This window comes from Rhincodon typus, chromosome 42 (genome assembly GCF_021869965.1).
Source record: "Rhincodon typus isolate 14 chromosome 42, sRhiTyp1.1, whole genome shotgun sequence".
Taxonomy (NCBI): domain Eukaryota; kingdom Metazoa; phylum Chordata; class Chondrichthyes; order Orectolobiformes; family Rhincodontidae; genus Rhincodon; species Rhincodon typus.
Genome location: NC_063373.1, coordinates 4,687,957 through 4,715,892, shown reverse-complemented (window position 1 = coordinate 4,715,892; position 27,936 = coordinate 4,687,957). Strand labels below are relative to the sequence as shown.

At 41.7% G+C, this 27,936-nt stretch overlaps 1 protein-coding gene across 1 annotated transcript; it reads left to right on the top strand.

Annotated features, from left to right (window-relative positions):
- Positions 1-186: 186 nt before the first annotated feature.
- Positions 187-27,517, top strand: LOC125487489 (probable G-protein coupled receptor 139). Its single transcript, XM_048619080.1, has 5 exons — positions 187-215; positions 4,622-4,810; positions 25,258-25,327; positions 25,843-25,912; positions 26,616-27,517. Exons 1-5 carry the CDS (start codon positions 187-189, stop codon positions 27,515-27,517), a joined length of 1,260 nt encoding a protein of 419 aa, XP_048475037.1.
- The last annotated feature ends 419 nt before the right edge of the window (positions 27,518-27,936 follow it).

Here is a 27,936-nt window from a genome sequence, read left to right as displayed (position 1 = left end):
GACCTGTCCGTTCTCCCTGAAGAATTAAAATACCAGGGCATAGTAGGCTACTGACTAGTTGCAGGCAAATGGGATTATTCTAGGTTGGTGTCTGTTGGTTGGTACAGACATGATGGCTGGTAGATGGATGGCTGGTATTGATGCTGCACTCTCTGTTCTCTCTCACTGCAAATCTTGAAAGCGAAGATGATGGATTATCAAATGTATGCTGGCAGGTACAAAGGAGGGCAGATCCAAGGAGCTAGAACATAAACAACATTTTAAATGTAAACCACAGTCAGGGACGGCGCTTGAATCGTCGTTTAAGCTGCAAAAATAGTATCGTCTTTTTAATTGTTTACTAAATAACAGGCAGATACCAACCTTGCACTGGGACAGCTGTAAAGATTGTTTCAAACAAAAACAGAATAATTTGAATTAAACAGATCCGAGGTCAGATTACGGGAGTCACTATGACCAGTACATGGGCGATTAGAAGAGTGGAATTTCACAGAAACTATGGGGCCTAAATAAGCCAAATCCAACATAAAACTCTGAGCTTCAGGGCTAAACTATGACCTACAAGTTCATGTCCAAGCTACAAAAAAGTCCTGCCTTGGAACGATATGAACATCCTTCAGTTTCTCTGGAATGCTAGATCTCCTTCACACCACCCCACACCCACTGCTCCAAAAAAGCAAAATTCCGGGTGTCCCAACACCACATGGACTGTACGGCCTCAGGAGAGCTGATCACCACCACCACCTCTCGGAATTTAGAGAAGGGCAATAAATAGTGAACAAACCAACGATATTCATGTCACATCAAGTGATAAATTTAAACACCAGACATGGATTTTAACCCAGCTCCACATCTGTAAAGTGGAATATTCCCTCCAATGTGTCGTTGGAGTTTGCCTATTTTAAAATGCTTCCATTCAATCGGAATTAACACCACCATACCCACCGCCCCCACCCCCAACCCCGACCCCGTCATTCTTCTCATTGCATGCGAGGGCACAAAACAAAAAGATGAGACATCAAAGAACACTATTCAAGGGAGGGATAAGAACTAGAGTCTTCAAATATCAAACTCTTTTAGCATATACCGAGCAGAACAGTGTAGTTGCTTGGGGCTGGTGTTGTGTGGAGAGCATTTCTGGTAGGGAATTGCGACTCAATATATTCCATCTTTCTCTCATTTACCGACCATGGCTTGAAACTGAATTTGAAATGTCCACAGCTCTGATGTTTTCCTTCTTGAACATGGTTTTCAGATCTCAGTCATGGAAGTTCTATCACTCAGCTGCTGTCCTGAGATGTTTGAGTCATGGAGGTCATGACGTTATGGTCTGACTCAACCAATCCTTAAGACAGTGAGTTCCATATTCTAAAGCGAAAGCAGTATTGCGTTTTATTTTTGGATCGTTATTCTGACTCAAATGAAGCAGCGCAGTGTCATCAAAGTTTTAAAAGCGACTACCCCTGAATATTGGGTTCATCATTATAATTACTCTTTTTATGTTTTGAGTTCCTTTCTCCTTCTTGCAAAATATGGCGTAAATCGGTTCACAATAACTCAAGTGTAATGCAACCAGAGTTTAATAGTTATTGAAAAAAATACTGATTTGCCTCACGCTTATTAACAGAGAACTCGAACGCTTCCCTTAAGTGTTAAATTTCTTACCGGCAATGAACGTCACCGAGATTAGCGTGAAAATGGAGAACTGCTTCACTGTTGATCTGGTTCCTGGGGATTTGTTTGTATCACATAAATCTGAAAAGTAGCGAATAAGAGAGAGAAAAAAATAACAGATCATTCGCTGAGAATGGTCTGATATCACTTCCTTCACAGCAAGTAGCTACAAACATTGCATACGATTTGTTCAGCGTCATTAATGCCCCGGTTTTTCTGACATTAACCTCACATTCTACTGATCAGTGAAAAACCAGGTAAATACAGACAGCCTGCCCTGTAATAAATCTGACGTCTGCTCTTTCATCTGAAATATTCAACTCAAAGAGATACAGGGGCAATGTAGATGAAGATCTTTTGTTTATTTTCTTCACAGTCACAAATCAGAATGAATTTGTTGATGCGTTTGGCTTTGATAAACTTGCCACTAGAGATAGACCAGGTGACTTTTGTCGCATTGTGCAGAGAGACACGGCTATGTAATGGATGGCATTTGTGAAGCTGAGAGAGCATTTGTGAACCAGCATGTGTAGTGGAGATTGTCCACTTGGAATGTATCGGGTTTTTTTTTTTGGTGGGAGCTGGGAATAATTGTCCGGGATTGTTCCTGCAAGCTGAATACATAGCATAGTTGGATGAACATCCTGGTGCAATTGACGTTGAGGGGCTCTATCTTTAGGTTTTGTTTTAAAGATCGGTGTCAGTCCTTTGAAAAATATACTCATTATACATTAGTAGTGGATGAATCACCAACAGAGTCCCATCAAATAGATCCAATGAACAGACCACAGTACTCGGTTGCGGGTAAGTGACAGCAAAGATGTGTAAAGGTTGACAAACATTACACACAGAGAAACTGTTCCAGAAGATAAAAAAAATTTCATCAAGTATGTGTAAAGTTTGCACATTCGCCCTGTGTCAGTGTGGGTATATTTCAGGCGCGTTGGTTTCCTCCTGCAATCTAAAGATGTGCAGGTTAGGTGGATGCATCGCGCTAAATTGCTTCGTGATGTCCAGGATTGTGGAAGCTAAGTTGACAAACCATGTGAAATGCAGGGTTACAGGGGTGGGGTGGGATGCTCTTCGGAGGGGCGGTGTGGTCGTGATGGGCCGAATGACCTGCTTCAGTACGGGAGGGAATCTATGATTTTTGTTCTGTAAATACATTTACAAATGCCGGTTTCAGTGAATACATGAGTTGGAATAAAATAATATTAGCCGTCAGTCATCATCAACTTCCATTGATCATTGTTGTGATTTCTTATGCCCTTTGGGTGGCACGGTAGTTCATTGGCTAACACGCTGCCCCACAGCCCTAGTAACCCAGGTAAAATTCCAGCCTGGGGCGACTGTCTGTGTGGAGTTGGACGACATCACAGTGGGTTTCCTGTGGATGCTCCTGCTTCTTACCACAGTCCAAAATTGGGCAGGTTAGGTGGATTGGCCATTCTGAATTGCCCGGGCATGTAAAGGCTATTTGAATTTGGCTGGGGAAACACAAGGGAAGGGTTCATTTGGGTGGGATGCTCATTTGAGGTTTGGTGAGGACTCGGTGGACTGAATGTCCTATTTTCACACCATCGGGAGCCTATAATTTTTCGCCGAAGGTGTCTGTGGAGGTGAAATTATTGCTTCTTTTTATTGGCGTGAGTGCACCCTCTGCTGGACACTACTGGAACTCTCGGTGTCGGGGAGGGTGTTTTTGGAAATGATCGACGTATCTCTGTATCAATATGCCTTTCATGGCACAGAAGTACACCGTGTTGTTGGACACAGAGGTCACAAAGCTACGTAAAGGAACCGTTTTGTTCTTTTTATTTAAATCAGCAGACAGCCTGTTTGCTATTCCTAAAGGATTCTCTTCAACCCTTCTGACCTACATCTTCAAAAAATATCTTGTATTTTTCCTGGGCTAATTTGTGTACCCGAAAAGAATCAAGAAAAGGACAGCTGTGTGTATTTACACTCGAGTATCACTCTCTGAGATTCTCGAATCGCTAATTCAGGTGAATCCTGTTGCATCGAATTCCGGCCACCCATGCTGTAACACAAATGCGTCATGCTAAATTGCCTCGTGATGTCCAGGATTGTGGAAGCTCAGCTGACAAACCATGGGAAAACACAGAGAGAACGTACAATTCCTGGATGATATATTAACTATTTCACCACAGATTCAACAGACTGGAAGACTGTTAATATGAGGAAAATACACAGGGAAGACATGATGTTAGGTGGGAAGTTTAAGAGAAAAATAAGCCTGAAGGTGTTCCGTATGTTAACCTAGTTCAGGATTAGACTTTGCTAATCGAGAACATGCGCAGAGCTTTTCAGGACCAGGATTTGCTGCTTTATCAGAAACAATGACAGTTATTCTCCGATCAATGACAGTTGCATAAAATTACTTTCACCCATTGTTTCCATTTCTCAGGCATTCGATTCATTTTATCAACCGTTCGTGTCTGTCACTGCCCGCACATCTGTCTGTCACTCCTTCCAGCTTTTCATGACGGTGTGGATGCTGGGAAAAAAACACAAAAAACAACAAAAATAAGTGTTTCAAACTTTTGATCAATAACACCACATCAGGTTGAATTAAAAAAAAAGAGAAGGTGCCTATTTTAAATCTGACATAAAACAGAAATTGCTGGAGAAAATCAATCGGTCTGGCCTCATCTGTGAAAGTAAAGCACAGACAACGTTTAGAGTGCAATGACCCTTCTTCAGAATCAAAGAGGAAACATATTTGATGCAAGTGAAGATTTCAGTGCAAGATCGCCGCAGAGAACCTTTTTGCTACATCTGAAGGTTCCTCTTCAACCCCAGTGACATACATCTTCAGGAAGTATCTCGGATTTTTCCCAGGCTACTTTGTGTCCAGCGCTCCAGCTAGAGCTCCTCTGCTTCGCCAGTTCCTTTTCCTTTATCTTTTTTGTTCTTTTTTCTCCAGTTTTCTCTTCCCTTCGCCCTCACCAACTTCCAACTCCTTAAACTTACCCCAAGGGAATGCAGAATGCAGAAGGCAATCCCGCTATGTGAGTCGACTCGGTGACCATGCCAGCGCGGGAGGCAAATCCCGGAAACGAGAAGAGGGCCAGAGCCCGTCGAGAGGCAGTCTTAGTCCAGGCTGGCTTGGGAGGTGAGCCCTAGAGGTGAGTCGTTAGGCGAAACCTGGCACGGGAGGCGCTCCTAGCACAGACCAGCCTGAGAGACGATCCTGGAGGCGAGTCGAGGGGCCAGCCCAGCGCAGAAGGCAGTCCGAGCCCGGACCCGGGCCAGCATGGAAGACAAGTGCTACAGGCAAGTCCTGCTGGTGAAGTCTCGGGCCGGAGTCCGGCCCGGGAGGGAGTCTGAATCCAGGCCGGCACGGGTGGACATGTCCTGGTGGCGGGTTTCTGGACATAGGCCAGCGCGAGGATGCAGCGAAGCCTCTAGTTATGAAGTCGGGCTAGCATGGACTCAGAGTAAAGGACTGTTATTTGTGTACTTTTTAACGATGCTTTTAATCTTATTCTGGACTTTGAGTAATTCGAGTATTTTTTTAAAAATTTGTATTTCTATGTTGATTTTATTTTGACTCTACCAATTCTGTAACAATTACCTAAGTATCTGTACCTACGTATCATGTACTTAAGATGGCACCAAAGCTGCGATGTCATGAGCTTTTCACTGCACTCATTCGAGTGCACCTGACAATGAAGACCATTCTATTCTATTCTATTTTGTCTCTTTCTACTTCTCTGCTGCAAAGACAGTGACATTTGTGTCATATATGTAAGTTCAAATGCACCTTCCCAAGTGCTGCTCAGGGACATTCTGAAAGAAAGACTAACACTGAGCGACGAATTAGCGAAAGTGAGAAACAATTCTGTTTTCAAGGGGTTGGTGTGGATTTTATGGCCCAGTGAACAACCACTGTTCCTAACATTGGTTGAAGGAGCTTTTTTTGTCTTCCACTGAAATCCTCAAGACAGTGAAGAACTATTTAGATGAGCACTTATACGTCAGAACACACATGGCTACGGGCCAAGTGCTGGAAACTGAGATTAGAAAAGATGGATGTTGATGACTGGCACTTACACGATGGGCTGAAGGGCCTTGTCGGTGCTGTAACACTCGATGACTTGATTGGCCTAGATGAGAAAATAATTCTTATAAAGAAATCAAAAGCTGCGTCACTAAAAAGGGATGCAAGCGAGGATGCTGTCTTCCCTGGTGGCCTAGTGGTTAGGATTCGGCACTTTCACTGCTGCAAGCTAGGTTTCATTTCTGGCCAGGGAAGGGCAATTTGTTATTCTTGTACAAACGTTAAAATGACTAGGAATTATTGATAGTGCCAACAGCAAAACCAGAAGAGCTCTATCGAAATTTTTCTGGGTTTTAAATTAGAGACGAATGCATCATAAGTAGCTGGGGCCAATTCACATTTTTCTGCAAGAAAAACAGGAATTGCTGCAAATACACAACAGATTTGGCGTCATCTGTGAAGATAAACGAGAAACAATAGGTTGGCTTCAGTGATCCTTCTTCAGAACTGGTGGTAGTGAGGAAACAGTTGGTTTTATGCAGAAGCTAGCGAGGGGATTCGGGTGTAAGGAATAAACTATAAGTTGAGATAGATCCAAAAGAAAGTAAAAGACAATTGGAATAACGATCAACCCAGGGGAATGAATGGCTGCAAATGGGAATACTAGTGCGTAACAATGAAAATGGTGGACGTGTTCACAATTACGACAATTAAAAAACATTTTGATACTTACATGAACAAGAGGTTAGGACGGATATGGGTCAGAACCAGGCAGGTGAGACTAGTCTTGTTTGTGATTATGTTTGGCATGGACTGTTTCCGTGCTGCAAGACTCTTTGATTAAATGATAACAAGACCTGATGTGTGGGTTGGAGGAAAGCGTGGTGAAAGAGCTGAAGCCCCAAACTTGTTGAAGTCGATATTTAGTCCAGAAGACTGTACAGTTCTAAAGATCAAACGATGTGCTGTTCTTCCAGCTTGAGCTGAGTATCACTGGAGCACTGAGACAGAGATGTTTGCCGGTGACAAAGTGGTGTGTTGAAGTGGCAGATAACGGCAAGTTCAGGGTCTTTTTTGCGGACATAACGTAGGTGTACTGTGAAAAAAATCTCTCAATGTTCGCTTCATCACCTCAATGTAGAGTACAGTGAATGCAGCAAGCCAGATTAAGTGAAATGCAGGTAAAGTGTTGGTTCACCTGGGAGGTCCATTGGGCCCTGCGGCATTGAGAAATAAGGAAGTAAACGTGCAGAATGAATGGGAAGATGCCGTGGGGCTGTGGTAGGCGACGTGTCTGAAGAGCAAGTGGATTATCGTGTTTCAGATGGAATGGTCCTTGCAGAAAGCTGACAAAAGAGGGGAGCAGAATATGTCCCTGGTGGTGGCATCCCGCTGGATGTGTTGGAAATGGCATGTAATAATCTTCTGGATATGGATGCTTGTGGGATGGTAGGTGTGGATAAGGGGACCCTATTGCTTTTGTCGGAGCGAACAGAGTGAAGGAGAACTGAAGTGCAGGAGATTGGTCGGATTCAACTTCGGGCCCTGTCAACTACAGTGCTAGGAAAACGTCGTTTGAGAAAGAAGGTCGACATTTCGTCGACATTCGTATAGAAATTGCCATCATCAAAACATATGCAGAGAAGACAGAGGAACTGCGAGAATGGAGGAGAATCTTTGCACGAAGCAATGTGTGACAAAGTATAGTCAAGACACCTCTAGGTGTCGATTGGTTTGTTGTGGATATTGGTGGCCAGCACTTCACAAGAAATGGAAGCAAAGATGTCGGGGAACCAAAGGGAGAATAAGAAGTGGGCCGAGTGAAAGCGAGACCGGGTTGGAAATTTGAAGCGAAATTGATAAAGCTTTCCAATTTCGAACAAGGGAGGGAAGCAGCACTGATGACATAATCTATATGCTGGAGGAATAGCAGTGTGAGGGGCTTAATAAGAGTGTAACAAGAAATCGTACCCCACAAAGAGACAGGTGTAACTGAGACCCTTGCCAATACCCATGGCCACACATTTTACCTGAAGAAAGTGAGAGATGTTAAAAGTGAAGTTGTTCAGAGTGAGACTGGCTCAGCCAGGCGGAGGAGAATGATGGCTCATTGGGATGGCGCAGGCTTTTCTCCCAGGAGAAAGCGGAGAACCTCGAAACCGTCCTGATGGGGCTGGATGTATTACAGGGATTGCAAGTCAATGGGAAAAATGAGGTTGTTGGACACTTCAAACTGGAAATTCTGAAATTGACATAAAGCGTCAGAGGAATTGCAGATGTAACCAGGAAGGGAATGCATGAGTGGAGAAAAACGACGAGTTGATGAAGAAAGAGATAAGTTCTGCCGGGCAGGAGCAGGCAAAACAATGGGTCTGCCCGATAGTCTGTTTGTGGACTTTGGTAAGGCAGTAAAAGCGAGTTGTGTTATTTAGGAGACTATGATTTTGGAGGAAGTTGTGGGGAGGTTACCGGATGGAATGAAGTTAAAGACGGTAGCCTGATGTTGCATGATGGTGTCATGATCCAGGAAGAAAAAGGAGGAAGTATCTGAGAGCTGGCATTCGGCCTCTACAATGTAGGGATAAATCTGCAAGAAAGTAACAGCACCACCTTGGTCAACCGGCTTGAATACAAATTCAGGGGACAGGTCGAGTTTAGGTAAATACCCTAAGGCATATTCCTCTGCACCTAAGTATTCAGTTGGTCCTAAATACTGGATGCAGTACTATACACCGCTCCTCACAGAAACACACAAGATCTGAGGAGCCTTGACATATTTGATGTGTAAAATTTGTTTCCTTTTCTGAGATAATCTTAGACAAGAAAGGCATATTCTCAGTATTAGGGTTGCACAATTATGACAGAGATGAGAAGGAATTTCTTCTTTCTCAGACTTGTGAATCTGTAGAGTTCTTTACTGCCGAGTCAATAGAGGCTGGTTCATTAAGTATATACAATGATGTAATAGACAGATTTTTAATCAGTAATGAACTGGAGGGTTCTGGGGAAAGGCAGGAAAATGGAGTTGAGTACTTCTGGATTAGCCATGATAACATTGAATGGTGGAGTAGGCTTGATGGGTTGAATGACTTACGTTTTCTCCCACGTCTTATATTCTCAATATGAAGCTGCATAACTAAACTGCAGAAAGTTAAAAATATCTTTATACCTGCACGCAATTGAACTGCGGTGAGACACGCAGAGGGAAACATATGACAGAGAGTCATTTTGGCTGATGGATTCAGAATGATCTGTGTGCCATGGTAAATAGTGAAAACTGTTAACGGACAGAAAAAAAGACAGGCATTTCAACTGAGCCTTTTATCACATCAGGGCAATGGAAGGAACATTGGAGCAGATTAATCCGTTTAAAATTGCAACGTTGACTGTTGTAATCTAACAAAGGAGTGAGTGTTTGATAAAAATGCTGATTCGAAAAATGAACCTGATATTTTCCTCCAGAAATGTCAAATCGGTTTCTCTCCACAGACACTGCCAGACCTGCCGAGTTTCGCCAGAAATTTCTCGAACATAGAACAGTACAACACATAACAGGCTGTTCGGCCCACGATGTTGTGCCAAACTTTTACCCTAAACCTAAGGTCTATCTAACCTCCACCACTACCTTATACTATCATCCATCTGCCTATCTAATGAGGCCAATTCCACTACCCTCTCCGGCAATGCATTCCACGCCCCTACCACTCTCTGAGTAAAGAACCTACCTCTGACGTCTCCCCGATATCTACCTCCTTTCAATTTAAAACTATGTCCCCTCGTAAAAGCTACCTCCACCCTAGGAAAAAGTCTCTGGCTATCTACTCTATCTATACCTCTGAACATTTTGTACACCTCTATCAAGTCACCTCTCATCCTTCATCGTTCTAAAGAGAAAAGCCCTAGCTCTCTCAACCTTTCCTCGTAAGACCTTCCCTCCATTCCAGGCAACATCCTGGCAAATCTCCTCTGCACCTTTTCTAACGCTTCCACATCTTTCCTGTAATGAGGTGACCAGAACTGGACACAATACTCCAGATGTGGCCGAACCAGGGTTTTGTATAGCTGGAGCATAACTTCACGGCTCTTGAACACAATCCCTCTATTAATGAAAGCTAACACACCATACGCCTTCTTAACAACTCTATCCACCTGGGTGGCAGCTCTCAGGGAACTGTGAACATGAACCCCAAGATCCCTCTGCTCCTCCACACTGCCAAGAATCTTTCCGTTAACCCTGTATTCTGCTTTCAAGTTTGTCCTTCCAAAATGAATCACCTCACACTTTTCAGGGTTAAACTCCATCTGTCACTTCTCAGCCCAACTCTGCATTCTATCAATGTCCCTTTATAACCTAGAACAGCCCTCTGCACTGTTCACAACGTGACCCACCTTCGGATCGTCAGCGAACTTGCTAATCCACCCTTCCACTCCTTCATCCAACTCATTTACAAAAATCACAAATAGAAGAGGACCCAGAACAGATCCTTGTGGTACACCACTCGTAACTGAGCACCATGTTGAATATTTTCCGTAAACTGTTTCCATAAATTTCTGTTTATGTATTTTTTTTTCAGACAAATATATGGAAAACAGAGAGGAGCAGTGGGTCACAGGTCATCACTCAGACTGGGGGACAGTGGGTCGGGACTGGGGGTAACTGATTGTCATCATTGACAAAAATGACACGGAAGTACAGTTTCCACATCCAGATATGAAACAGACCTGGGAGGATCTGGGCTGTCATTAACACTGATGGAGATGGTGATGAAAAACAAGAGTCTAAGAAACACATTTTCTGAGATGGTGCTTTAATTTACTTACAGATAAGTTTGCTGTGCAGTAACTAAGTGAGGAATATGGAAAGGCTACAGAGAGGAAAACTAAAGAATACACGATTGAAAAGTCCAAAGGGAGGACATTGTGGAATGAATCAGTGCCTGTGGGTAGCAGTTGCGGAACCTCCAAATGTTCAATGTTTGCATCAAACATAGAACAATACAACACAGGGCAGGCTTTTCGGCCCACGATGTTGTGCTGACCTATTATCTTACTCTAAGATCGAGCTACCGTGCATACCCAACATTTTACTATCCTCCATGTGTCTATCCAAGAGTCGATTAAATGTCCCTAATATATCTGACTTCATTACCACCACCGGCAGTGCATTGCAAGCACTCACCACTCTCTGTGTAAAGAACCTACCTCAGACATCTCCCCTAAACCTTCTTCCAATCACTTTAAAATTATGCCCCCTCGTAATAGTCATTTCCACCCTGGGAAAACGTCTGTGGGTATCCACTCTATCTATGCCTCTCATCATCCAATACACCTCTATCAAGTCACCTCTCATCATCCTTTGCTCCAATGAGAAAATCCCTCGCTCCCTCAATCTTTCGTCATAAGACCTGCCCTCCAGTCCAGGCAGCATTCTGGTAAATCTCCTCTACACCCTCTCTGAAGCTTCCACATCCTTCCTATAATAAGGCGACCAGAACTGAACACATTATTCCAAGTGTGGTCTAACCAGGGATATATAGAGCTGCAGCATAGCCTCATGGCTCTTAAATTCAATTCCCCTGCCAATGAAAGCCAAACCACCATGCGTCTTCTTAACAACCCTATCAACTTGGGTCGCAACTTGGAGGGATCTATGGACGTGGACACCAAGATCCCTCTGTTCCTCCACACTGCCAAGAATCCTGCCATTAACCCTGTATTCTGCATTCAAATTCGACCTTCCAAAATGAATCACTTCACACTTTACCGGTTTCAATTCCATCTTCAACTTCTTTGCCCAGCTCTGCATCCTGTCAATGTCCTGATGCAAGCTACAACAGCCCTCCGCACTATCCACAACTCCACCAACCTTCGTGTCATCGACAAACTTACTAACACACACTTCCACTTCCTCATCCAAGTCGTTTATAAAGATCACAAAGAGCAGGGATCCCAGAACAGATCCCTGCGGAACACAAATGGTCACTGAGTCCCAGGCTGAAGACTTTCTATCTACTACCACCCTCTGAGCTTCTAGTGGACAGACAGTTCTGTATCTAGACAGCCAAATTTCTCTGAATCTCATGCCTCCAAACTTTCTGAATGAGCCTACCATGGAGAAACTTATCAAGTGCCTTGTGAAAATCCATATACACCATATCCACTGCTCAACCTTCCTCAATGTGTTTTGTCACACCCTCAAAGAATTCAATAAGGATTGTGAGGCATGACGGGCCCCTCACAAAGCCATGCTCACTATTTCTAATCAAACTGTGCTTTTCCAGGTAATCATAAATACTATCTTTCAGAATTCACTCCAATAATTTGCCCACCACAGAAGTAAGTTTGGCTGGTCTGTAATTCCAAGGATTATCCCAATTCCCTTTCTTGAGCAAGGGAATAACATTTGCCACCCTGCAATCATCTGGTATTGCTCCAGTGGACAGTGAGGACGCAAAGATCATCGCCAAAGGCGCGGCAATCTCTTCCCTCGCTTGCCATGTAACATTGGTCATATACTGCCTGGCCTAGCGGGCTTACCTATCCTCTATTTTTTTCAAAATTTCTAGCACATCCTCCTTCCTAACATCAACCCCGTTCACATTCACTACCTATCCTCATATTAGCGCTGAATTCTCCATGAATTATCCCCTTTCAGACATTACCCAGTTCCCCTCCGATGGCACTGACTTAAGAAATGTAATAATGGACGAGGATCTGGAGTTTCTTCAGTGCCTGCGCACACTGTGCCTCAGTCAATGATATCAGTAATTGGGCATTTCATTCTTAAAAGGATTTTGGAATACAAATTCTTACTTTGGAACATGATGTTACCCCGTCTTTTTTCTTTAAATAAAACGTCCAAACTGACCCAAACCACCCTAATTTATATGAGAGTGTATCTACAATCTCATTCCCCTTGCTTACAACGTGTTACAGAGGCTGCGACAGGAAAGAGAGAAAGGTTTGCTGCAACTATACAAAGTCCTGTTCAGTATAGAACGCCGGGAGGGCGGGGTAAAGACTGTTTCTCAGCACTGTTGATGTTGAACTCCTGCTAATGAGAACTGTCCACACCTCATCCTAAAATTTTTGAAACACCTCCCATCATTTTCTTCCCAGGGACAGTGAACAAATGAACGGTAAATGGAGGAAAAGTACCGCACTCTCTGTTCTCTCTCACTGCACATCCAAAACTCTGAAGATTAGGGATCGTTAAATATACTTCTGTCATGCAGAAAGAAGAGTAAAGACCATCAGGTAGAACTAGAACAACATTTCAGACACAAATGCTATTCGAATTGTGGCTCATAATTCGGTTACAATAACAGGAAGAGTTGCTTTTCTATAATTGTTTGTCCAGAAACAACAGATTTCATTGTTATGAGATAAGGGATCTTAAATCGATCCGGGGAAATGGGGTATCAGTGTCAGTTCATTAGTCACTTGACCCACAAGGGTAACTTAGCTGGAGTCACTGAGAAGTGTCCAAGCAGTCAGATTAACCGAATTCTAGAGGAGCCATTGATCTAGAATAAACCATATCCAACCGAAATCCGGAGCTTCTGGATTACAGTACCATCTCTAACTTTCCCCGTTATTCAGTCACCTTCTTGACTTTGAACAGTATATATTCCTTCATTGCCGCTGGCTCAAACTCTTGGAACTGCCTTGCTAACAGCATTGTGGCTGTCCTTGCATCCCAACCATTCAACAGTTCAGGAAGGAGATCATCGTAGCCTTCTCTAAGGCAAACTGGGGTGACAATAGGAGATGGGTTCTCTCAAACGTCACCGGAGGAATAAAAGGAATCCGTTGGTACTTGTGCAACTGACATATCCAGATATGAACCACTGTCAAGAAATCAACAAACGTAGGTCGTCGGTGAAGAATATTCAATTCTAGATAGCCCAACAGCAGAAACCACTTGTCATTGAGACTTTCACTGGTGGCTCTGACTCATTAATCAGCCGCTACTGGAAGTATTCATTTCGTTCTTGCTCTACCAACGTGAGTTATAGCCCACTTTCTGGCTGATATTTTAAAGCAAGTTGACATTATCCTGAACCAGTGAATCTATCATTCGCCATTCTGGAACTGTTAACATGCAGCTGCTGGGGCAGTATTGAATAACACGGAAAACGCTTGACGTTATTCAGGTTGCTCTAGTAGTTCGTTATTAGAATCATGTGAGAGGTTATTGTTTCTTGAACAAGACCTAAATCTTTCATTAGACGTAATTGGTTGCTGCATTTTCTACATTATTTCATCGTCGAAAAAGCGGAACATTTTGAGTTAGTTCAAAAGTCACGAAATAAATTATTTGCTTTGCATTCACTAAACTAACAGCTTCAGTTTAATTCAACAATATGCTTAAAATGAATAAAGATATGTATTCAAATGAAAAATATCGGATATCATTGTGAATTCGGGAAGCGTTTCAGATCCACTTCTGATCTCATTGTCTGCCTGACGCGCTGTCATATTCAGTGACACTCTGACAGTTTTTATACAGGATCAGCCCAATTTTGTGGCTCAGTACGCAGTGATACACCGTGCAGTCTGCCATCCCGTTGTCACCCCCTTCAACTTGATAGTGCTGTTAACAAACACTGAGGGAATTCTGTCTCTTGGAAATCTCTCTATGTTCCCGATGTATTGGCTTCTCCATATCAGAAACTCCATGGAGTCACTAGAATTTTGACGGTACCAGAATATTTAGGATCGCTGCTTGATAGAGTGTAAATACAGAACAACTGGATATCATTCGACATACCAATCCAGTGCGATTGATGCTCGTCTCTGTGAGACAGAATCTCCTTGACAAAGTCCAGCAAGACCGAGGAGAATCCGGAAATTACAGAAAATGCTCCATTACTCTTTTTGCCCATGCTCATCCTATCACTTTGAACAATAATCTGAGAAATAAGTCAGAGAAGATCAACAAAAATCCATTTCATACAACTCAGCGGCTGTAACGGGAAAGGGCTTGACCGATTAAATATAATGTTCTTTAATAAACAGATCACACTTTCTAACAAGGTCATTTTCCATTTCAACTGAAGTTTGAGAGGAAAATTGCAAACGGCCCATGAGTTTACAACTGTCGCCTCTGCCAAATCATCTCAATGGACTCAGCCCTGTTTGATTTCTCAGCCTAAGTCTTCCATTGTCATTCACTCGAACACATTTACTAACTTCTCCTAATCAGTGCTGGGTATAAGGACAAGTTTGGCTCTGGATGATTGTTCTCATTCGGAGAGAATGCATTGCTGACTCTGTTTTGGTGGAACTGCTTGTGTAAACGTAATTGCAACTGACGATCTGAAACCAAGAGTTCCACAAGTTATCAACTCACCAGTTAGAACAGCTGCAGATGTGAGGAATAAACACAGTGCTCCGTGCGACATTGTTGCACAGAGATCGCAGTGAGTGTGAGCAGAACTCGTTGAAGCTGAATTTGTTTTAGTCAAGAATTGGAAAGGGGTTAAGTAATTTCTGTATCTCTGCCAATTGCTTCATTGTTGACAAAGACATCAGGCGACAGCCAATGATGTTTGAAAGCCTTTGTTCTTCAATTCAATCAATCAAGTTCCATTGACCTCCACTTCATATGGCCAGGACAGAAAGGAGCACAATGAATTCATTCACCATACCACGGGGTTTTAGACAAACATCAAACTAATTTTGACATTTAATAGGTTTATTTGTCTGTAGCCAAAATCAGAGAAGAAACACAGTTCATGTTCGAGTATCAGAACTGGAGCTCCCCACGTAACAGCTGGCCTCTGATTTTGAGAGCTACCTTCAGTCCATGCAGACGGTCAGTAGGTGTGAGAGATTTGGACATAATGATGAGGTCAGTAAACAACCAGAATTTCAATTACTTAAACTGTAGACGGGAATGTCGTTTTGCTGCATTTTCTGGTAAGATTCATAGCAACCAACGTTTTTCTAATTTTGCTTTCTGCCATGCAAATGTAACTGTAGTATCTCTACTGGATACTTTGCAGCATCTGAAAAAGACGGTTCACTGCTGCAGTTTCAAGGAGTATTACAATTGGATGCCAGAATTTCCTGCGGCACCCAAATTCCACAAGTGAAAATTTTAAGGAAGACAGTATCGTGCAGTTTTTTCTCAAAGTTTGAATGGGAATGGTGAGACAGCAGAGATACGCGTTAACACGAATCCTGAAGGAAAAGAATTACTTTGTGAAGTTTCTGAATGGCACAAAAATAAATGGGAAGGCAAGTGGTGAGGATGACACAAAGAGGCTGCAAGAGTTGATGTGAGTGGGACTACAGCGTCCGCTGGCAGGATATCTAGTAACATTGCACCACAAGGAAATAAACAACTCGGTGAATGGGATGACATCCAATTATCAGCTTTTAGGAAACGTTTTTGACACAATTGGATTCTGTAACTATTAATGAAATGTGAATTGTGTTAAAAGAAAGGCCATTTTACTTCCTTTATGATTGACTTATGATTTAATCTGAATTAATATTTTACCTCTTTGCATCACGCTCGTATTTTGCACTTTCTTCCATTTCTCTTTCAATAGTTTCTCGCCATTCAGTCCTCTACAGGTATTGTCACTTTATTTCAGCTTTTTCTCTATCCTTTTCTTTCACTGATATTAGCACGTGTATACTCTTACTTTATCTTCGCCCAGATTTCTATTTCTCTTCACTTCTAATACTCTTTACATCTTGTTTTTTTTTTTGTCTTCATTCCCGTTAATATTGAATTATAGAGGCCTAAATTAGTAAGGCTGATACTTCAAATTCAGCATCGTGGCCCTCCCAGTCGGTGGAAGTTTTAGTATAGCCTCTCCCTCTGTTTGTACCACTGTGCCTTCAGCAGCACAGAGATAGGTGGCAGTGTCGTTAAGTCTGGTGTCTGTCACCCTTAGGGCACTGTGTTTGTAGTCTGCACTGATTGAAGCAGTCATCCTCTCCCAGATCCACAATGCCCTCCAGTGGCGACTTCTGGAAATTGCGAGGTAAATTTCTCACCGCAAATTGAGTTCACTGGATCGTGCTTGATCAAAACAGATATATCTCGCCTCCCGGAATAACATTGATATCCGAGGATACTCTACACTTTTTTCTTCAACTGCGGCACCCAATGATTTCAGGGAATTTACTTCACACATTGTACAGAAACTTTATTCCATACAGTGATAAGCCTCAGTGTAACAAGAGAACTGTCTCAGCATTAATCCTAAAATCTTCGTTTGTGATTGAAAGCAATGTGTTACCTCAGAGTCGTGCGATCTGAACATTCATTTCCATTGTGTGCACAATGCAAACAGGAAACACGAAGAGCAAACTTGGTAACTCGTTATCATATAACCGTCAACGGGTATTTTTCTGAAATCTTTCTCTCTCTCTCTGTCAAACACACACACACACACACACACACACACACACACACACACACACACACACACACACACACACACAAATGCACACCTTCAGCTATCATTCTTTGATGGATTGGCTCCCAAACCACACAAACATCTTCCAAAATCTCCCTTTACTAGAAAATGCAATGTATTCATTAAACTGCTGCTTGCAAAGAAATTGAGTTTGACAAAAGTGGAGCAATAGTGGAATCGATTGATAGCTTGCACCTGAAAGGGGCCAGAATACTTGCTAAAAGTTCACAGAATCCCTGTTTTGCCTGCCCTTTGGATACAAATTAACAGAAAGCACGGACCAGGTTTCTGTATGTAACATGGATTAGTAATTAGTTCTCAGGAAGGGTCACCGGATCCGAAATATTAACTCTGATTTTTTCTTCACAGATGCTGCCAGACCTGCTGAGTTTTACCAGCAACTTCGGTTTTTGTCCATGAATTAGTAATTATTGTGAACGAATAGATTCTAGATGCAGGTAAACAATTATGAACTGATGATATATAAGTTGATCGGTTGAAACTGATCACTGCAATGAACCACTCTCACCGTGTTATTCTTGGGTACAGATGGAGCAAGCTGTCAATTTTAAAGGTGTCGCGCATCGCTGTCCTTCCTCTGACTTAATCCCAAACGATTTTCGCACTGTGCCTGTGCAGTGGCGTCGAGCCGCCAGCAAAGAATGGCATTATATCAATTTCAGCGCAGAGAAATAGGGAGAGAAACTTCAAACAATCCTAACCTCCTGGGAGAAGGTGGTGGCCAGCTGCCTTCTTGACATCTACATCCGTTGGTGTGTTGGTGTACCCACATTGTAGTTAGGAAAAGAGTTTCGGGGCCTTGACCATCTGATGGTGAAAAAATGTCACGACGGAAGATGCCCTAACAGTAAGTTGCAGTAAGTGGTGTTTCCATGCATCTACTGTCATTGTCTTTCTCAGTGGTGGTCGGCGTGAGAAGGTTCCATTGCAGGACATTTGGTGAGTCATCGCAGTGCATCTTGTGGCCACACCTCTGTAATTGTGCATCAGTGATGAGGCAGTGAATGTTGAAGCTGATTATTTGGGCGTCAACCCAACAGATTTTTACATGTTCTGCTTTTCATTTATGTAAGCGATCTTTACAGTCCACCTTTATGATTCCTCTGAGATTCCATGCATCTTCTATTTTCCTGTTTAACACGGTTCTTGACTATCCTTTGTTGAATTCTAAATTACTCTCAATCTGTTGGCTTAACACTTTTCCTTGCAGCTTTACAAGCTATTTTTAATCTAATATAATCTTGCAGTACTTCTGACAGCTGCAGTTGTTTAATTTTCCTGCTGTATATTTCTGTTTCCGTGGAATGAATAATCACACAATACTTCTTCAACTTGTCTACTTTCAAATCATTTTCCTATTTTGGCAAGCCATCACAGCCAATCTGCCACTCCAATCTTCATAATTTCCATTGTTTAGATTTCAGACCCTAATCCCAGAATAAACTATGCCACTTTGAAACTTGATTAAAAATCCCAGTCTTATAGTCCTATTCTACAAACTTCTTCACAGCAATCTTAGTAATTGCCCTTTCTCTTTACAAAAGGCTTTAGATTATTTGGTCCTTCAATGTTCTGCTTCAGAAATGCTCAGTACAAACTCAAGAAAAGCATCCCGCAATGCATTCGTCGAAGGATTTCCAGTGACGATGGGTAATTGCATCCCGTGCCGCAGCGCTCACATTTCCATGGTTTCTCCATGGTGATATCGTCTTTGTACCTCTTCAAGAGGGGTGATCACTTGAAGCCTTGACTACATACAGATTGAGCACAGTATCTCCCTGCTGTGAATGTTTTGTCAATCTTCTTGAGTAGTTAAAATTCTCTTCACAGGAAGATTGTAATCTGTTTCATAATATAAAACGGAACTGCGGATGCTGGAGATCTGAAACACATAGAAGTGTATGTTTGTCACCCATTCCTAACTGAAGGCAAAGATAAAAGTTTATGTTTCCAGTTTCAAAATGGCATTTGATAGTTCTCCAACATTTGAACCTGTTTGAGTTGCCATACTAATGTAATGACAAAATTACATTTAAATATATCAAATAAAATCTGTACTAAAAATGCACATGGAGGTAGTTTCACTGCTAGATAAAGATGGACCTGCGTTGCTTCCAATAATTTCGTCTTGTCCTGCATTCTGCTTCCAATAGACTTTCCTTTGAAATATGCATCATCCGTACTGGCAAGTTAAAATGAGTTGGAATGCATTACCTGAAAGGATGATGGAAATAATTTCCATCAGAGCTTTCAAAAGGAAATGAGAAGTAAAGTTGAAACGGAAAGCTTTGGGGAAATGTCGTAAACGTGGGATCTGACAGCCTGTTCGTATTATCACTAGATGATTAATCCATAGAGTGAGTTAATGCTCTGGGATCCTGGATTTGAATGATGCCGAAGTAGATGGTGGAGTTTGAATTGAATACAATAAAACATCTGGAATTAAGAATCTCTTAATGACCTCAACAGCATTGTCGGTTGGTAGGAAACCCTATCTGGCTCACTAATGTCCTTCAGGGAAGGAAATCTTCTATTCTCATCTGGTCTGCTCCACATGTGACACCACGCCCACATCAATGGCCGACCAAGCCACTCAGTTGTATCAATCTCTCTGAAGTCTCAACAAAGAAATGAAATTGGAAGGACCACCTGGCATCGACCTAGCCACCGGAACGATAAACTGCAGAAACAGTCTTGTGGACCCTGCAAAGTTGTCCTTACAAACATCAGGAAAAGTAATGCCAAATTTTGCAGAGTTGTCTCAGAGACTAGCCAAGCAAAAGCCTTACATACTCATACCTATGGAATCAAATCTGACCGACAACGCCACAGACACAACGTCACCATTTCTGAATATATCCCATCCCACCCGCGGACAGACCCAGCAGAGCTGACGACACAGTGGAGTCCTCATCATTATCTCTGGACCTCGTGAAGTGTCATGGCTTCAGGTTAAACGTCCTGGTAAATCTTCTGTGGATTACACTTCTGTCCTGCCTTGGGAGATGAATCAATAATCCTCCATATTGTCTTTCTCTCTTTGCGTGTGTGTGTCTGGGTCTGTGTTTGTGTGTGTACGCGTGAGTATGTGTATGTCTGCTTCTCGGTCGCTGTTTGTCGCTGCACCAAAGAGCTTTTCAGAAGCCGTTCTGCTGGCCACAGTAGCTCGCTCTCTGAACATTTCCCTTCTGACTTAAAGTGGGTGCTTGAAGAAATAAAAATGGGCGGGGTGATGAAACCCCCAGCGATTGCATAACATCCAGATTAGGTACAGACAGTCATAACTATCTCTCCCTGGACATCTGTCGGTAATTCTGCAGATAAAGTACTGCCTGACTGTTGTTATTCTCCTGGTCACAAGTAAGTTGTACAGAACATCCAAACTAAATATTCAATTATTTACCAATTTCATTTGCAGGGGGATACTTCTTTCTCATCCTCTCTCTAATCCACTTTATGTCCACTGTTTAATTTCAGAGGTGAATAATAGAGACTCAATGAACCAGTCAGAAGCAATAAAGGACGAATATTCAGCAATATCCTGTACTTACTCGGTGTTTGCTGCAGCTACTAGCTATGACAATGCGTACAGTTATGGTCACTAGCAAAAGGATGTAAATGTTTTGGAGAAGGTACAGAAAAAGAGTGGTGAGTGCCTGGAAAGCATTGACAGAGGAGTTGGTGGAAGCAGACAAAATAGCTGCATTCAAGAAGCACCTGGACGATACATGAATAAGAATGGAATAGAGGGATGCTAATCCTATAATTTAAGACAGTTTTAGTCTGGAAGGGCAAAATGTAGCGGCGCAGGCTTGGAGGTCCGAAGTTCTGTGCTGTATTATTCTTTGTTCTTTGAACTGCAATTACACAGCAAAATCCATTTTCCAATGCTTTTCTGGTGCATTCAGCATGCCGGGGAAGCTCCGAGATATTTATTGAGAAGGTTCGACAAGTAACAGAGAGATAAGTTGCCAGATTTCTCCGACAGATTTTCTGCTACCTGGGACAGTGAAAAGTAAAATGTTCCTCTAAATATTGCCGCTGCTCTTGTCTCTGATTGACTAAGTGACTTATTTAATGTCACGTGTACTGAAATACAGTGAAAAGCTACAAGCGGTATAGGCAGGTCATCGTAAGCAAAGGATGTACAGATCAAAAAGACTTCGACAAAGGCATAGAGTCTACATTGCACAGGGCGTGCGTTAGGCGAGATCAGTATCAGCAAGATCAGCTCAGCGTTGTGCTCAGCCAGTGAGGGAGGTGCACACAACAGACCATGAAACAACAACTTCAGAACCCCGTGCAATGTGCAATAAAGTGATAACTCAATCTTGACTTACATCAAGCCCTGTATGATGTGTTTAGATATCCATAAGCAATTCCATCATTCTTCCTGGCATATTTCAATTCGATTGTTGCCCTCGGTCTGGTTTCTGATCATCCATTAACATGTCGGAAACCTACAGCTATTCCTGTATTACAGATTATTGTTGTATTGGTCTGTGTTCATTAGTTTCTAATTCTGTCTTGATAACAATGAGGTTGCACCTGTTAACATTGAAGATGCTTGGTATTAATATATGTAAGCATCTTTAACATTGAAGAATCTGTAATCAGGTTGCTACAATTGTTTGGACTTTCATTCGACAGGCTTTGGTGTCACTGCAAATTGATATTTCGTGTCAAAATTATTTGTTCCTTTGAATGAGATATTTCTGGAACGGCTGGACTGGGAAATACTTCGTTCTAAGCTACTTCAAGTTTTGCATTCTTCATCGTAGTGGCCTCTTTCCAGCGATTCTCAAATAAACAGCAACTTCCCTCACACAGTGTCAGAATCAGCAATTGATGTGAATGATTTTAAATGATATTTATGTGGACTATGCTCTGGGTATGCCCTCACAAGAATATACTGAATTACCAGTGAGTGGCCGGCTGTTATGCAGACCCCTCAACAGGTAGCAGCTGTGATCCAGAAACCTGTGGCAACGATTGCCATTGCTCGCTCCCAATGCTGTGAGACTCACAGCACATTAATAGACCGTGGTATCAGACAGTGGTAGCCCCGAGATTGTCAATTGGTACAACTTGTCTGACTGCTGGACTGTATCAAAAAAAACTGTTCTGAGTGAAATCCACCTTCAATTTAGGACCACCGCTCTTGTACCTCCGGACTGCAAGCTCGGGTTGACAGCATGGGTACTGATGGGACCAGAATAAGGAATACCCTTGGTCAGCGTAGGTGCAGTTTAAGTGACATATTCTCCCTCTGACTGTCTGAGGAAGGGCTCCCGCTGAAAAACAGAAATTCCATCGCCAAGATCTGGAACACAAGGCTAAAGAAAGAGGAAATCATTTAATAAAACTTAACTTGAATTGGTGTATAAAAAAAATCTTATTCAGTGTGACATGAAATTAAACAGGAATTTATGCATCAATATAACATCAGAAAAATTGGTCTATATCCGTGTTATTTCAGAAGAAATGCCCTTTCCCCTTCCTCTGTTTCTATCTGCATGTCCTTATTTCCATCTCGCTTTCATCTATTTACCTGACGTGTGTTTCATGAATCTATGGATTTGATTCAACCGCCCTTGGCGCCAGTGTGTTCTGTAGTCTGAAGCGTACTTAGGATTCTGTTAATTTTTCGATTAGATTTTTTTTTACTCTTACACTTAAGAATCACAGTTTTTGGAATCTTCCCCAGTCCAAAACATTATCTTTATGATTATCCTGCCAAGAAATCTTCATCAGTGTAAATATCTCTAGCAATTTTATCGTTACGTGAGGGAAGAAAAATGTCCGTTTATATAGTGTGTTTCAAATGTATTGTCCCTTAATACTGGGATCATCACTGTAATTATTTTTGTGCGTTTCGTGTCGTTTTCTTATTCTTACATGATGGAGAGAAAATCGGTTCACAATTGCTCAAGTGTAATGCAGCCAGAGTCCAATGTTTGTTGAAAAGAACACTGGTTTGTTTCACATTCAAAAATACAGAAAATGAACTGCATAATATCAAATAAGACAGAGAAAAAAGGGCTCCGTTAATCTTTACAGTTGAGCTATTTCAAAAATATGTTCGGCAAGTGGAAGACAAGTTTAAAATAAAAGCTGCACTTCAAATGTTGCGTGATAGACAGGACTCAGAAGAATGAAATACTGATGTCATCTGTGGGTAATTAATTCATGTTTTTCTTTCTGTTCCCTTATGGAATGTAGGCATTACAGAAAAAAGCCAGTGATAGCTCTTTGTCTGTGTGACTTGGTCAGTTATTTCAAAAGGCCCATGATCTGTAGTTAAATGAAGCCCAGAACAGTTAACAGTGGCAGATTTCCATTCCTATTAGGTTGCAAAGAGCAATGGGTTTTTACAACAATCGATGACAGTTTCACGACCATCATTACTTGGTCGAGTTAATACAAGATTAAATGTGAATGAGTTGACGTTTCAACAGCTGCTAAGAACGCAAAACATTAGCCTGGCCTTCTTGCTTACTAGTCCAACCACAAAACCATGATACAATCCCTCGTTCCCTCCCCCCACTCCCCATCCCCAGTCCTCCACTGACTATGCAATGTTTCATGTTATTCTGTAAATGTTTCATTTCTTAATGACGTCTTGGAGATTAAAATAAGAAAAGGGACGATTGTCGGGTATAAAATTAAATAGAAATTACTTGAACTGAAGCGTATAATTTATATTTCCGTAAAGAGAAAGAGGTGGTCAGCAACAATGTTAGCCCACTAAAACAGCAAGTTGGGTTATTGTCAATGATTGTGTGGAAATGCCAGTATGTTCAGTAATTATTATGTCTCAGTGTTTACAGTAGAAAGAAGGATAGTTTGCCAGAACTGGCTCAGAAACAGGTACTGAATAAAATTAAAGTAAGCAAAACATCGGAAATGAGGAAATTAATGGAATTAAAATGGGTCAAGTCACCGGAACCTAATGGATTCCATTCAAATATGTTAAAGGAAGCAGGGGTGCACATTTTAGGGTCATTAACTAAATCTTTCAGTTCTAAATGATTATTTTCAAAAATTTTAATGATCTGTGCAGCTGAGCTGTAAGTCTCATTGTACATGCACTGTTTTTAATTTCATACGAAGAGAAGTAATGAAATACTGGTCTTCATATACGGTGGACTGGAGTACAAGATTGTACCGATATTCTGCAGTTATACAAAATCCGGGTTAGCCCATACTTGGCGTATTGTGAGCAGGAAGGGGCACCATATCTTTGGAAAGATATATTGGCTTTGGAGGGAGTACAAAGCAGTTTTAGTGGTTAGAAGCTTGAACTTCCTGGTTTAATTTATAAAGTGAGATTATGGAAGTTAGGCCTGTTTCCATACAATTTGGAAGTTTAAGGGATGATCTGATTGAAGTCCAAATGTATTACCAGGAATAAACAGGTTCGGTAGATAAACTATTCCACCTGCTTGGGAATTCTAAAAAATGGCGGCATAGTACGACAATTAGGGCCAGAGATTTGAGAAGAGATGTTTGGAAGCACTTCGACACACATAAGTTGGTGGATGTTTGGAACTCTCTTTCACAAATGGGATTGAACAAAGGATTAGTTTTTAATTTTAAATCCAAGGTAAATATTTCATTTTAGTGAAACCAAAGCGTTAAGGGATATTGGCCAAAGGTGGCTATCTGGAGTTAGGCTACAGATCAGCCATAGTCTCATTGAACGATGCTCGAGGAACTGAATAGCCTATTCCCGTTCCTATTTTCCTATATTCCTTAATAAAATGAAGCTGTTTTAGATTAGAGATAGTGTGTCATCTCATTCTTAACAATTAGTGGCTTCAGTTGATGGAGACAGAAATGCATATTTTCTTTTAGGAAAGGATAAATGCAAACCTTGCTTTTAACAGTTCACATACAGATACAATTCGGCATTCACCCATTCACCCAAGCTATAAAATGTAATTTGTCTGTTTGTTTGCTGAACTGTAACTAATATGCATGCTGTGTTTTTATAATGCTTCTGGTGACTCCCTGTTGGAATAAATAAGGACCGATTTCAATGTGTCACAGAAATAAGGTTTGCAGTTTCTGAAATTGTTTTTGATTCTGGAAAAGATGCACGGACCAGCGAATGGGCTCTTGTTTGCCATTTGCTACCCCATTCTCGCCTTTATTGGTGCACCAGGTCAGTAACTGATCTCAATACGTCATTTTATGAATATGAATGAATTTAGTTTCTCCACTTTTAAGATCAATCCGAATTTTTTCCAACATTCAGCGCTCTACTATGTGACTAGATGGTATAGTGGCAAGTTATAGAACGTTATTTGCACTTGTGGTATGGAACATGAAACGAAATTGTTCAATGCATTATGCAACATGATTATAAAAATATCACATATTAAATTGCTGAAATATGAATCACCATGAATGAAATTTGCTCAATTCGATTATAATTAAATATTATCTCCATGTAGCAAAAAACTCATCTAGCGTGTTTAATGTTTCTAGTTAAGAATAATATTAGTAGCATATTGCATGAATATTTAACATGTTGATGTGGTCAGCGACATTAATCATGGAGACTTTTGAAATGTGACTGGCAGTGCAAGAACTTCTAGAGATTATACTTTTGCTTTGTCCTGATAGGTGTTGTAAATTTTGCTTTTACTTTGGTTAATTAAACTTTTTCATCCTTAGACGGCTGTTGCTCGTTCTAGCAAGGAGATTAACTTCATAATAGAGTTTGTTTGGATCTTCAGTTCTTGCCGTATGTTTGGTGGGGATGCCGTTTAGCATGTATTACTAATAAATTTGACTATGACGTACGGAAGGAGATATCGATTTTGATACCCAGATCCTTGATCTAAGAGATATTATAAAGCATGTCCCGAAATAGACTGGCGGGCAAGAGTAGTTGAGGAAGTGAGTAATGGAGATCTGAACTTCTACATATAAATTCACAACTGCTACTGAGTTAAGGATTGGTATCATACCAGAATTACAGTTACAGTGATCACAGATGGCAATACAATTTTACAGATGATAGAAGGAAGATTGCACCATTACTTCAAAATCAGGATGCATGAGACTATTATAACCCTGAAATTGCTGGATGAAATGCCAATGTAGACCAGCAAGTATAGAGGTCATGAATGTACGAGACTTGTTATGAATAACAGATCAGGCAGCAAATGGTTCAAATGTGTTTAGATTGGGTAGCAAGCTGTTCGTGTAGTCTCAGTGGTCATATAAATGCGTTTGTCTCTGGAAGGGTTGGGGATTTCTCATCTATGGAGAAATGTTTGCTCCCAACATTGGCTCCAGAGCAGCTGCCAAAGGCTTTGGAATAGTTAATCCGTGGAGATACGACTGGATGCATCTGGAGGGGTTCTGCAATAAGATTTCATCAGGCTGTAGCTTGTGTTTCGAGTTCACTTGGTAATATATTCCTCCCTTGTTATCTTTCACAGCCAACTTGTTAGCGATTATAATTCTATCCCAAGGGCAATGCGGGCTCTCGGAGTGCATCACTTACTATCTGGTGGCCATAGCAGTGAGTGATTTCCTTGTCATCATCACAGGTGGAATTCTTAACAGGATTGGCCGTATTTATTTTAGCTACAGTATTCTTTCCACTACCCCTGGCTGCAGTCTAAATGCGGTGTTGGTGTATGCAGCCCGGGATTGCTCTGTCTGGCTGACAGTAGCCTTCACAACTGACCGTTTTGTGGCCATCTGTTGCCAGAGATTGAAGAACATATACTGTACTAAGAAATTTGCATCGCTGGTCTTAGGAGTGGCCTGTGCCCTAAGCTGTGTCAAGAACACCCCTTTCTATTTCATTTATCAGCCCATGTTTTTCCTAGAAGGGATGCCCTGGTTCTGTGATATCAAGCCCACGTTCCACACTTCACCTGCCTGGCAGGCTTTGCACTGGCTCGACCGAGTCTTGGCCCCATTTCTCCCATTCCTCCTCATTCTTCTGCTCAATGCCCTGACAGTCAGACACATTGTATTGGCCAGCAGAGCACGCAAGAGGCTCCGAGGCACTGAGAATTGTGAAGATCCAGAGATTGCAAACCGCAAGAGGTCCATAGTCCTGCTCTTCGCAATCTCTCTCAGCTTCCTCCTCCTGTGGGCCACCTATATTGGTCGCTTCCTCTATCGATTGCTTGCACATAAGGGGTACATCAGCAGCCTGAACTTCAAAGATCCACAGTACATCCTTCAAGAAACAACCAACATGCTCCAGATAATCAGCTCCTGCAACAATGTCTTCATCTATGCGGTAACTCAGAAAAAGTTTCGAAAGGAGCTAAAAAGAGTGCTGATGTGTCCTTTCACTACTCTAACTGGATGCTTCAAATGTTAAAAAAAAGTACACCAAATCACCATACTGAATCTACTGGTGCCCATCAGTATCAGTGTGCCCGAGAATATAACACTTTCATTTTACAAGTAATAAATAGTAGATTTAAACCGCAAAAGTAGAGAAATATAAGATAAAAACTCTCAAGGTGCGTCAGTACACTAAACAAAATGCTGAAGAAATTCTGAATGACCAGAGTTCATGCCTTTCTGGGTGGAACTTCTGTCCAACTTCTTAATGGAACATAAAATGCACCTCGCCATTTCAGTAAATAATAAGACGAGTTATCTCCATAGTTCTGTGTCAATATTTATCCTTCATGTAGAAGGCAGGGACAGGGTAATGAGCAGATTAGAAGAGATATAGCCTATTTTCCCCTCATGTTTTGTATGTGATTACTGTTCTGAAGTACTGGAATTTAC